The 12,922-nt window shown below is 38.4% G+C and overlaps 1 protein-coding gene across 1 annotated transcript in view; it reads right to left on the bottom strand.

Moving 5' to 3' along the window:
* Nucleotides 1-278: 278 nt before the first annotated feature.
* The window catches only part of LOC103591223 (putative uncharacterized protein), a 34,757-nt gene continuing 22,113 nt past the window's right edge, over nucleotides 279-12,922 (bottom strand). The window contains 1 exon segment of the mRNA XM_008573633.1: nucleotides 279-553. Within this exon segment, the coding sequence (XP_008571855.1) occupies nucleotides 549-553 (5 nt within the window). The 3' untranslated portion in view covers nucleotides 279-548.

The raw sequence follows: 12,922 nt of genomic DNA, 5'->3' as shown, positions 1-12,922 counted from the left end.
GGTGAAGAAGCTAAGTTTGACTTTATGGCTATAATTTCAAGTATTGAAAACTGAAGTATTGGGGTACGTGTGTGTGTGTGCACATAGTATTTATAATATGTGTTATTTGTACACACACAGAGACAAACACAGATACACACACTTATTTGTGGGAGGCAAACTCACTTTTATTTGAGATCTTGTCTTGGATAGTAGCCACCTCATTGACTCTGGATCAATCAGCCAATATTTATTGAAAAATCTACACGGGTATATTATCTGTTACATGAGGTAGAAGCTTGAAACAACATATCTGACCTCAAAGAACTACCTTCAGTCCTATCTTAGATCAGTAAAGGCAGGAGAAGAAGGAATGGAGCTTGGATATGATACATGTCAGGACATCTGAGCAGGCCAGTGTGCAGAGGACTTGATAAGATCCAGCATGCTTCAGGCGATAGTGAGCACTTCATTGCCAAGAGAAGTCATGAGGTTCCAACCACTAGGCACTCTTCCTCCTAATAAATCCAAGGCAGAAACACTTATGGTTTGCCTTCAGTTGTGGAGGTTTATTCTAAGGATACAAGAACACAAAGTCAGATGAAAGTTATCCCACCAAACTGATAATCATGCTGAGATTCAGATCGCTCAGAAAGCTCATAGAAACCCAGAAAATACGTTCAGTATCTGATAGAGGACATCCCTACCAGGGACTCTCCCAGAAGTTATACATCTCAAGATAAAAAATGTGATTAAGATATTTTGTTACCATTCTGCATAGTGCACCCATTGGATAGAATGTATTCCAAGCCACCACAAAGACGCCTGATCTCCCTGATATGCCCCCTTTACACTTACTTCACGTCTCTAACTTAATCATATCTGGCTATTGCATCAGAGTTACTTTCACTAAAAATACACATATTGTAAGCCCTGTAGCAGCCTGCAGGAAAGAAGAGTTTCTGGTCACTTTCTTTTTCAAAGATAGTTGCATAAGAAACAAGTCTTTGAGGCACCATGGCCTCCAGCAGACTGCAATACCTGAAAGTGCAATATGAGAGGCCAGGAAGAAACTATGAGTTCAAGCAGCAGGGGTCATTTAGGTAGAAGTGTGTTCATAGGTGACCTCCTCAGTCAAGGAAACTGAAAGAAACAGGTGTCACTCATCAGGAACCAAAGCAGAAGACCAGTCTTGGGAGGTGAATTACAAAGCAGAGTTCATCAGTGGGGCAACAGAGCTGGGTGAGATTGTGAATGATGACTTGGGTAAGGTACAGCTAAACCTTCAGGGGGAGAAAAGATGGACAGACCTAGCTGAAGAGCTGAGATGATAAAGGCAAAAGAAAAAGATAAAGTTCAAAGAAGCCAAATAAAGAAACAGCATAAACAGGTGAAAAGCTAAACAACAGTCTAGGCAATAAGTCACGATTCGTGGTGCCAAGGTGGTGCTGGTGTTTCACTGCCACTGCCTTCACTGCAGGAGCCACCTCCACATAATAGGAGATGATTGAGCTCGGTCTCGAATGAATAGGCACTCATCAAGCAGTGCAGGGAAATTAATGTGACTACAGCAAAGGGTGGGTGTGTAGGGAAGTAGCAAAGATAAACTTTGTATAAAGAAACAAAAGAAGAAAGCAGGCACACCACCACAATCAACTTTAATAAAGTTTGCCTCCGCTACATGAGGCCTAAATGAGAAACTGTCACTCCATGCCCACATTTATTTGAATATCCAGAAAGAACATTCAGAAGAAATCTCACAAACATGTTACATTCTTCACACTGAACTTAAAACAAAAAATACAAGAGTCTCCAGATGCAGTCAGCATTAAGCCTGCCTTAATGAGGCATGGCATAATCTGTCAACTAATTCTGAAACTGAGGCCCACACTACCAGCCAGGCATATCAAGAGAACACTGCATTAGATGTCTCAGTTCGTCAATCTAATAAATGAGTTCTCAAATGTCACTTTCCCTCCATATGCAGCAAATATTTTTCTGTTATTTAGTTCTGCTGTTTTAATTGGGTTAACTCTCAGTGCGCCAGCATGGTTCCATCTGTGAGAGACACTTATGTCACTTAATGGAGAGAAAGAAATCTACAAGAGGAAGGGTATCACAGTTGAGAGGGACATGTGGTATATATTCTTGTCAATATAGAAAATAAGCATGCTAAATTCATATTTTTCAATTAAAGATTATAAAATCAGCTGGTGATATGCCTTTTATTTCATTATCCATCTTGAATATCCTTAAAGCAAAATAAGCATTTTGATTAAATCCTACAGCTTCTGGTCTATTTGCCATATGTGACAACTGTAGTAGAGTTACCAACAGTATTTGAGAAAAAGGGCACAAAATGGTATGTGGCAGTTTTAAACCTGAGTGAAATATCTAGCCAGTCTACAATTTGGCAGGTGGAATCTTCTCATGAGCAAAGAAAATCCTGAATGGACACTTAAAACAGCAACAAATTTAGTTATTAAAGTATGTTGCTAGTTCAAAAGTAATTAAATCGATAAGATAATATTGGTTGTTTCAATAAGAAATTAAAAAACATATTAATGAAAAGAAATTTTGCCAAGCCCCAAAATGTTTTATTAACTTTTATGACTTAATATTAAATTAAGTATGTTTTAAATCATTTTATTTGTAAGAATATGAATCAAGTTTTCCCAGCTCTTAGAGATTTTTCTATACGTGAGCTTAATATACACACCAATTTCACATGTGTAAGCCTTGAACATGTGTGATCTACATGAAATGTGAATCAATCCATTCGGAATCTACACCTTGACTACAGATTGCTGGCTTCTCACACAGGGACCATGGCTACCTACTCACTCAATTTATGTGATGAGTATAGACAGTCAAACTGAATAAAACCCACTTCAGGGATTGAATTATCTAGTTTAGCTGTCTGCATTGATCAGATTTACTGTATTATTATAAAATAGTCATTTCAATTTGCACTAGCTCCACATACCATGTAGTACATTCCCTCTTTCATAAGGAATTATAGGATTTTTGAGCTGGAAGGGGCCTTAGAGATTAACCCCTTATTTTACAGATGAGAAAACTGAGGATTCGAGATTTTCCCAATTCAATCAGCATAGTTAAATTAGGAGAAAAACACTTTGTGGAATTTGAATCATCTCAATTAGTTTTATAGAACCAGTGTGGTAAAATAGCACATGAAATAGCAGGCCGCTTGGCTAGAGTGATTTTAGGTTAGAGTTTCCCAAATAAGATGGCATAAATGAGGGAAGATATTGATCCATTAGACCCTCGTATGCCTGGGCAGAACCTAAGGCAGCCTGAACTCTTGGTCCAGTCACCCCAACCCTTGAGCAAACATGACTATTTATCCAGGTGTGTCAAACAAATACTATCACCTTTTGTTAGTGCAGTGATATACAGGGATTGGAGAGAATTTCATCTTTAGGACTTCAGGCAATTAAATCTCGCCTATCTGTACCTCAGATACCTTCTTTTTAAAGTTATGGGCACATACTATATTATTTGCACAAATACCAGGCAGTTCTTTCATTTATCACATACTGCTAGACTCTTAAGCAAGATACAGTTACGAGTAAGGCACAGTATCAGTCAGAAGAGGCAAGACTATGCTGTGGTAACAAATACCAGCATCTCAGTGGCTTAATCCAAATCAAGCAAGTACAGTGCAAGTCAAGGTGCCCTCCCCAATCTTGTGACAACAGCTGAAAGATATGGCCTCCCAAATTATGACAGGTGTGGAAAAGGAAAATAGGGGAGGCATGCCAGCTCTTTAACTGCTTGACCCAGACATAATACACATTATTTCTGCTCACATTTCATTGGCCAGAATTGATTGCATGTCCCTATTCTAACTGCCAAGGTTCATGAAAATGTAGAGGATGACATAGATATTTGGAGACCACTAACGGCTTCTCCTTTATTCATGAAGGAAAAAATATATATATATATACACACGCACACACACGCAAACTTTTATACAAATCTCATTCTAAGATGTCATGCTTCTGTTTTTGCTAATATAGCTGTTGACCAGCATAATATTTGTTCACCTAATATGATGGTACTTCAAAAAGCTAGTGAAAAATTTGTATTAAAAGATAATACAATCCTTCCATGAACTTTTAAAAGACCCCATTGTATACAGCAGTTGAGTGGGGATTCCTAACATAAAAACACAATTCTCTTATTCAATTGAAATAATCTTACCACTAATAATAGTTCACATCAATATAGCTTGTTGAGTTTTTAAAACTCTTTCACACATGAAAATAATAACACCCACTGTCTTTATTTGTTCAGGCAGCTATCACAAAACGTCACAAACTGGGTAGCTTACAAACAACAGAAATGTATTTTTCACAGTTCTGGAGTCTGGGAAGTCCAAGACAAAAGCAGATTTGGGTCTGGTGAAGGCTGGTTCCTGGTTTATAGATGGTGTCTTCTTGCCATGTCCTCACATAGCAGAAGAGACAAGGCATCTCCCTGAGGCCTCTTTTATAAGGGCATTAATCCATTAATGAGGGCAGGGCCCTCATGACTTAATCATCTCCCAAAAGTCCTCACCTCCTGACACCATCACTTTGGGGGACATGATTTCAACATATTAATTGGGGTGGTGGGTAGACATAAACAGTCAGACCATAGTACTCATCTTGTACAGTTATAGTAAGAATTAAATTTTAAAACAAGCTTAAAACACTTAGCATAGTACCTAGCACATGGAAGAGCTAAATAAATGTTCGTTGTTATCATTGCCACCAGCAGAGTCATTGGTCTCATTTGATTCTCTGCAGGCCATGTTTAGTCTCACTGAGGAAAGTTAGATGAAAAATGTTAAGCCGTTGGCTTAAGAATGCAAGAAGCAGAAGAGCAGGGTTGCCAATCTAACTACTCTGACACCAAATCCAGTCATCTCTGCACTTTTTATGTGGACAGTTCTTCATTTGGAGCTCAAGTTTATCTTTAATTTCCCAACAGTCTTTCAGTTGCACAAGATAGTGAGTTAACTAGGAAATAGTTTGAGCTCCTTTCCTATTCTAAGGTTTTAGCCGTACCCAATTATTTTATAATTATATGACTTAATGACACAAAAAATGAAATAACTTTAAAAAGAAGAAAGATAAATGTGATCTGAAAGTGTCACAATTTTTATGACATCCCTGCTGAAATTGATGACTATAAAAAGTCCCTCTCAAATTCTAAAATTTGATGATTCTACATCAACCCAGTGTACCAGAAATTTTTCTCTTTACTTGTTGCACTGTGCATGTGACTCACAGTTGGTGATATAAGCTTTTGCAAGCTCAGGTAATAACAGACATTTGTCAAATTTTTAATGGGACATACTATCCAGGACTCAAGCCCTGACAAGTCTCCTACAACTTTCCAGTCCTATTCTATTCTTTATCTTCTATATAACAATTTCAAAGTTTTAAAATTATCCAAGTATTTTGCCCTTGCAGTGTTAATTAGTGCTTCTAGTCTAGTTCTTTCTAGCATAACATTTACTAACAGTCTAATGTCAGTTTTTATATTTGGAGACAAATTTAGCCCAATAAAAGGTTCATATTTCCCCCTTTCTTATTTTCTTCTTTACTTAAGAATAGATTGGTATGTCTTCAGGATCAAGATACTAGGACATCAGAGAATAACAATGTCCTCATTACAATCCCCCACCCTTAAGAACCAGAATTGGCCAAAACAGTTCAATTAATCAAGGTTGTCCAGAGAAACAGAACCAACAGAATATATATAGAGAGAGATACAAGAGGAGATTTATTATGGGAATTGGCTCATGCAATTATGGAGGCCAAGAAGACCCATAATACGCTGTGTGCAAGCTGTAAAACCAGGAAAGCCAATGATGGAATCCAGTCCAAGTCTGAATGCCTGAAAAGCAGCAGCTCCTATGTCCAAGGGCAGGAGAAAATGGGTGTCTCAACTCAAGAAGAGAGAGAGAGAGAGAGAGAATTTGCCCTTCCTTTGCCTTTTTGTTCTATTAGGACCCTGCGTGGACTGGATGATGCCTACACACATTGGTGAGGGCAGATCTTTACTTGGTCTGTTGATTCAAATTCTAATATCTTCCTGAAATAGTCTCATAAACACGCCTAGAAATAATGTTTTACCAGCTGTCTGGGTGTCCCTAAACCCATTCAAATTGACACATAAAATTAACAATAGCAACAGTTAAAGGCAAGAACCAAATAAATCTTTAATAAATTGATATATGAATAGTCAATCTTAACAGTACTTCAAAAGATAATAACTAACAAGAAATTATGTCCTCCATCTAACCTGCTTTTCTTCTCCGTACCTGTGGGATGAGGTATGGTTTAAGGTGACTGTCTGGCACACAAGGGAGAATGCCCAAAGCAGCACTGGCACAAGATTGCTGTGGTAGTGTTCTTACAGGGAAAATTCATAAAGGCAGAGTGAATAGGAGGTGTCCAGGTTTCCTATTGCCTATTTTTTCTGAGGTAGTGAATGGAACCCTTGACTGTGGAACTTTACAGACATGTCAGCCTCTGCCTGATGGGATGAGGAGCCAGGATACAATAGCACTTCCTACTCTGCCTTAGGTAAGTACTTCTTCCCTGGCAGGACTTACTCAGCCATTCCTAACTGTCCTCCATTGTCAACCACAGTGATGCTGTGACTAACCGCACAACTCTACTGGTTAAATGATAGATTATGATGCCTAGAGACTACTTCTTGGTTTAGGGAAAGGGAGGGGAACTGGTCCTCTGAGAGCTAGTCTCACATGAAAAGAGTTGATCTCTTGCAAAGGTTTATGGAAACTGGCCACAGCCCAGTGCTAAAGGCAATCAATCACAGTCAACTGCAATGCTTGGACCCCAAGTTCTTCAACAAGTTAGGGGAGGGACTGATGCTACTGCCAACCTGAAAGACCTGGAAGTTGCAGGACAAGGCTGTAGCCAATGTACTGCCAGGCCACGTAGCTTTTGTACCCCAGCTCCTGATCACAGCAGGGAAGGATTTGGCTCTTTGCTAATCATGCAGTTCAAAGCCCACAACCCAACAGACAGGCACCTCTCTGTTGGAGTCTGATGAAGAACCATGATGGATCTTGTTTACTGCCCTAAAAAAAAAAATGGGTGTGTGAGGGGCATAGCCCACACATCTGCTACTTATCCAGTCCCAATGAATTTTGCAGAATGCTGCTCTGGTAGACCTTGTATGAGTGCTGTTTTGCAATTCATCTATATTTTCACAACAGAGAGACAACAATTTATCATCAAAACAAGAACATTATTAAGGGTGAAAGAGAGCATTATTACTATTTACACCTGGACAACAGGACTACCTCTGGAAATTCAGGACCTACAGTTATCCTAGATACGATAATGTTCAGAGGAGAAAAATCAAGCAGTAAAAGACCTAGAATCCTGGAAATCATACAAATATATCCAAGATATTCAGCATAATAGAAGTCTGTTAGTATGAGGATGCATATGTACGTGCATGTGTGTGAATCTGTGTGCAATGGAGACCAAAGGAGGGCAACATAAACAAAGGCTATCATGTGGCAGAATGAAAAGGTTTATTCTTCACTTCACCAAAAAACAGAAGTGTAATCTAGAAGCAGATTCAGGCTCAATCTAAGAAATAACTCTTCATCAGAACTGCCCAACAGAGGAGGTGGCCTGGTCAGAGTGCTCTTACTCATACCTTGAATTCATTCAAGCTGAGGAGGAGTGGAGCCCTTTCATGGGTGCAGTGGGATGTTAACCACTTTCTCATTGAGGCAACCCTTTCTTATTATATAACTTCCTGATGCTTCTCAGCTCTGCTCTTTCCTGCACATTCACTCCCAGGAAAGAGTTAAATCAAATCACATCCCCTATAATTAAAATGACTAGGAAAGGTGATAGGCTACTACTGCCAACAGTTTTATATTTTAAAAGCATTTTGATAGCCAGTGTGATAAAATTATAATAATAGAATTCCAGGAATCAGTCTTATCAACTCAGAGTTATTTGGGGGAATTTTTGGCTTCTGAGTTTATGCTATGTTGGAAGCTACCGATTATTCATACTAGTTAATCCTGTCCTACATTTTTCGACCCTAGTAACACCAAAAAAAAAATGTTTTATGATCTTCATCTATTAATAATAATAACTGGGTATCATTTATTCAGAATTCTATGTGCTAAGCATTGCACTAATCACTTCACATATATTATCTCATCCTGTAATCCTCACAGCAAACATATAAATACACATTATTGTCACAGAATACACCTAAAGAAATTTAGATGCAAAAAGAGACAAGGAATTAGTTTAAAATCATACGAGCAAGTGGTGTGGCTGGAACTTATCTGTCAAATTCTCAAGTCTGGGCTCCCAACCCACAGATTCTACTCTACATTAGCATGCCAAAACTAACTCTATAAGTATTTCGAATGCATGTACTGAGAAAATGCACAGAAATGAGAGTGATCTTCCTTTGTAACTTATCCAATGTCTCATATCTTACTTTCTTCCTTTAATGCTTATGCCTGTGGCAAATTCAATAGAAACTCAACCAGGCATTTCAGGACCAATTAAAGACTATTAAATGCCTCTCAAGCTTCAATATTCCCTCCCCTTTTTTTCAGAAATACATGAGTTTTACATCTCATTCTTCTTTTTGATTAAATTATTTTAGGCAAAAGTGAATTCTTCCTTCTGAAAATTGAAACATGATTCCTTTCTTTCCATTGATTCCCTTTAAACAGAAGTTTGGTTGATTTAACAGAATAGAATCATTTATCTCCATCTTAACCAAGAGGAAGAGGTAGCATAGATGGAAAAGTAAAGGAAAAACTGCGTCTCTTTGTCTCTCCCGCACCCCCCAACCTGATCTAATTGATCAGTATCAAACATTTAACCAAATTTAACCTTTTAGTGTCTACCAGGCACTAAAAGGTCCTCCACTTTATGGCCTGTTAATAAAGAGGAATTGGGGAGATGGCTGCAGATTGATCTCTAGGAAGGAAGTTCAAAGACAGCTGCCCATGGGGGTGTAGGGACACTTCCTGGTCAATCTTGCAGTTACCCTAAGGTCCACCCCATTGTAACAATTAGTGATAAGATTCATCCTGGGTGAGCAGAAGACTTGGACTCCTTTCAGACAATTTACAGAGAGGTGCACACACTGAATGTGAGAGAAGGAAAATTTGTGAACACTATGGAGAGAAAGAAGGCAAATCATTGGAACTCTTGTTGGTTCAACTGAGAATGGGCAATGGGGTGAGTGGGTACCCACAATGCTTGTTAGAAAAGGATGGCAACAACTGGGCTGTGTATGCCTTATCCCCTACTACAGTCTATCATGGTGATCTTAGATCCATTCAAAGGTAACGATAAAAAGTCTCAGAAATTTTTCCAGTGGATCCTGGCTGCTATAAGGGTGCTTTGGCCCTCTTGAGGATATTTCTCTGAGACGTGAAAACATGAGAAAATATACATAAGGTATTGACTAGTATTCAGACTCAGTGCTCTGGATTGGGTTTATAATGGTGATAAATATAACCCACTAGAGAATGAGAAAAATGAGAAACTGATCCAAAGAAATCTGGATAAATTCTTGCTGTCAACCATGCTGCCTTGGAAAACTTTCCTAGTCCTTATGTTGAAACCAAGTGTGAATTTAAGAGATGTTACCTCGGTGAGGTGGCAACAGGTACCCAGGATGAAGGTGGACACCTTTATAAGAATTGTCTTGGTGAGAATCAAGACCAAGTCAGACAAAGGACATAAACCCTGAGACCCCAACTGGAAATCAATGTGGCTGTGGCTATAGAATCAAGGGTCTTCAAAGCTGTATCTAATGGTGGTGTTTATGATGACCTTGCTGCTTGGTATTAGGTTTTGATTGGGTCAAAAACATTGGAGGTTCATGTGGTTGACTCACATGCAGCTGCTACACCACTCAAAATGGAAAGAAAATATGACTTGCTTACTGGAGCCAAGTCACTGTCTCCCTGTGACCCCTGATCCTTTCTCATCCTCTAATCCAAACTCAACTGCTTTAAAGGGAAAGCCAATTAGAGATGGAACCAAGATCTTCCTGTCTTCAAAGGGCACCAAAAGCCATATGCACCTGTGCAAGTATACTGAGGAACTATGGATAGGGTAGGACTCAAACTTTTATACCTCTATTGAATGCAGGAGAACAAATCACTACCCTACCCAATCACAAGGGGGAAGGAGTTGTTCAGATTCAGCCAATGGGGCTTAGGCAATGTTCACATTGAGGAAGGGAAGTTCACCTGACCTTGTGGGTGGGGCCCTTTAAGGGGATTCAATGTACTGTCAATTCGGTGTTGTGGCTTGCACTGCTGAATTAATTGGTATTTATATTTTATATTGTCTGTACTATGAATACTTATAAGTGCCAGAAGGGATTCTCCCATTCAGGAACTACCGCATATAGAGAAATTGTAGGGAGATACCTAAGTGGCTGTCCAAGCCATCTTCCTGTTCCCCTCCAGGTGGTCCAACAGAAACAATATGGAATCCCGAGAGAAAAAAGAGAAATTACTGGTTTGTGACTAAGTACTTAAAGGCAACAGGGATCATTTAAGATGCCTGTATGGCTAGTGAAAAACATCAGTGCCAGATGGAGGTTTAGAGTAGCTTTATCACCGTTGAATTCGGTAATTGCTCCCATAGCCCCAGCTGTTTCAAACACTGTGATCATAATTGAATTCATTACACAGATTGATGGCACTTGGTATGCTTCCTTGGACATCGCCAATGCCTTATTTCCTAGCTGCTGGTACCTGATTCCCAAGAACAAGTGTGTTACTTGCCACCAGTGAATGGTCAGGATTTAGCACAAGTGACTCCATCCCATGATGCCCAAAGCTTTCACTCTATAGTTGGTGTCCTGTGGGTTAGTAAATCAAAACCCTTGGTCTCAATGGCCCTGACTGTAGTATTAGCATACCTCTATCAGTAGGGGTAGCTGATAAACTTTAATGATATTCAGAGGCTTTCACTAAGTAAACTTTCTTAGGACTGTATGGGCAGACTGACAAAACTTGATGTCTTTGGCAGTAAAGGAAACACTGCTACCTCTTTGCTTCTGTCCTCCCTCCACCAAAAGAAGACACTGCACTTTATCATACCATTTGGATATTAGAGACAGTATGTGACTCTTTTGATCATTTTTATATGTTAATCTTCAAATAAAATATCTTTTAAATGGGGACCAACCCATAGGCTGAATTGGAGGCTGTGCATCAAGCAGGAGCACACTATCTGCTTACGGAGCCCCAAAACCATAATCACCACTTTAAGCTACAATTGTCTGTGGCTGATGATTTTGCTGATTTGAGACTCTGGCAAAGGGTGTTTATGAAACTGTGGCAGGCTGTCTTGTTAGCTTGCAAATAGGGTAAAATTTCAGGCTCTTTACAGTTTATAACAACTAATTGGTCTTGTATCTTCTTAGAAATTTGTGAAAATATACACTATGCTGATTTTAGTTTGGGAAAAGCATTGCTTTTTGGGGTGGAACATTCCAGTACACTACTGAAGATAAATGATTAAACATTTTATAGAAATTACCATTTTAATTAAAATGAGAACTGGAGAACGTAGTATATGAAGAAGGGATACTGGGGGCTTAAAATCCTTGAAAACATCAGAATTCAAAGCTGTTACTTTTCATATTATCCTTTGAGCCATCTATTAAGTTCCTAACTGAATATTAAAATATATTAATAAAAGAGCAAAATATTAAACCCCTTCATTTGAAGCATAACTGCAGATTATAGAGTTGAGAGCACACGGTTATTTTCCAATTCTACATGAAACAATGATGATGATTAAGATAAAACTATATTGTTTTATTTACAAATACTAAAATTCACTTTTTGTGATGTGCAGTTCTGTGAGTCTTTAACATTTATAGATTCTTTAACCATGACCATGAGAAGATGCAGAACAGTTCCAGCACTGGAAGGAGTTCTCTTCCATCACTCCATGTTCACACCCTGATCACGCCTAATGGGAATCTGTTCTCTGCACTTTTTTTTTTTTTTTTTTTTTTTTTTTTTTTTTTTTTTTTTTTTTGTTCCTGGCCATTTCCAGCATGTTATATAAATGAAGTCATAAAGTAAAAAACCTTTTGAGTTTGAGTTCTTCAACTTAGCATAATTCTCTGAAGATTCATCCAAGTTCTGGTGTGCATCAATAGCTCCTACCTTTTTATTAGTAATAGTGTTCCATTATGTAGAGGTACCACAGCTTATTTATCCACTCACCCACTGAAGATGGGATGCTTCCAGTTTTAGGTGATCATTAATAATGCTACTATAAACATGTATGTACAGGTATTTGTGTGATCATCAACTTTTATTTCTCTAATATGCATACCTAAAAGTGGGATTACTGGGTCATACAGTAAGTGATGCTTAGCATTTTGAGAAACTACCAAACTGTTTTCCAGAGTTGCTGTACCATTTTGCATTCTTATCAGCAATGTATGAGAGTTCTTTTTGCTCTGCATCATCATCAACACTGGGTATTTTCAGTGTTTTTTATTTTATCCAAGCTAATAGATGTGTAATGTTATCTCCTGATGGTTTTAATGTTCATTTCCCTAATGCCTGATGATGCAGAACTTCTTTTTATATGCTTATTTGCTATCTGTTTATCTTTTTTGGTGAAGCAACTATTTAAACCTTTTGCCCATTTAAAAAATTGGATTGTTTATTTTCTACTTTTTGAGTTTTGAGAGTTCTTTAAATATTCTGATACAAATTCTCTGTCTGAATATTTTCTCCATTTCTGGCTTCTCTGTTTTCTTAATAGTGTCCTTTGTAGAGCAAACATTTTAAATTATGATGAAGTCCAATTTACCAGCCATTCCTTTTATAGATTGTGCTTTTTCAATTTCCCTCGAGATT

The sequence above is a fragment of the Galeopterus variegatus genome, unplaced genomic scaffold, assembly GCF_000696425.1.
Source record: "Galeopterus variegatus unplaced genomic scaffold, G_variegatus-3.0.2 Scaffold945, whole genome shotgun sequence".
Taxonomy (NCBI): Eukaryota; Metazoa; Chordata; class Mammalia; order Dermoptera; family Cynocephalidae; genus Galeopterus; species Galeopterus variegatus.
Note: the sequence above shows the minus strand (reverse complement) of the source record. Positions and strands in the feature narration are given on the sequence as shown.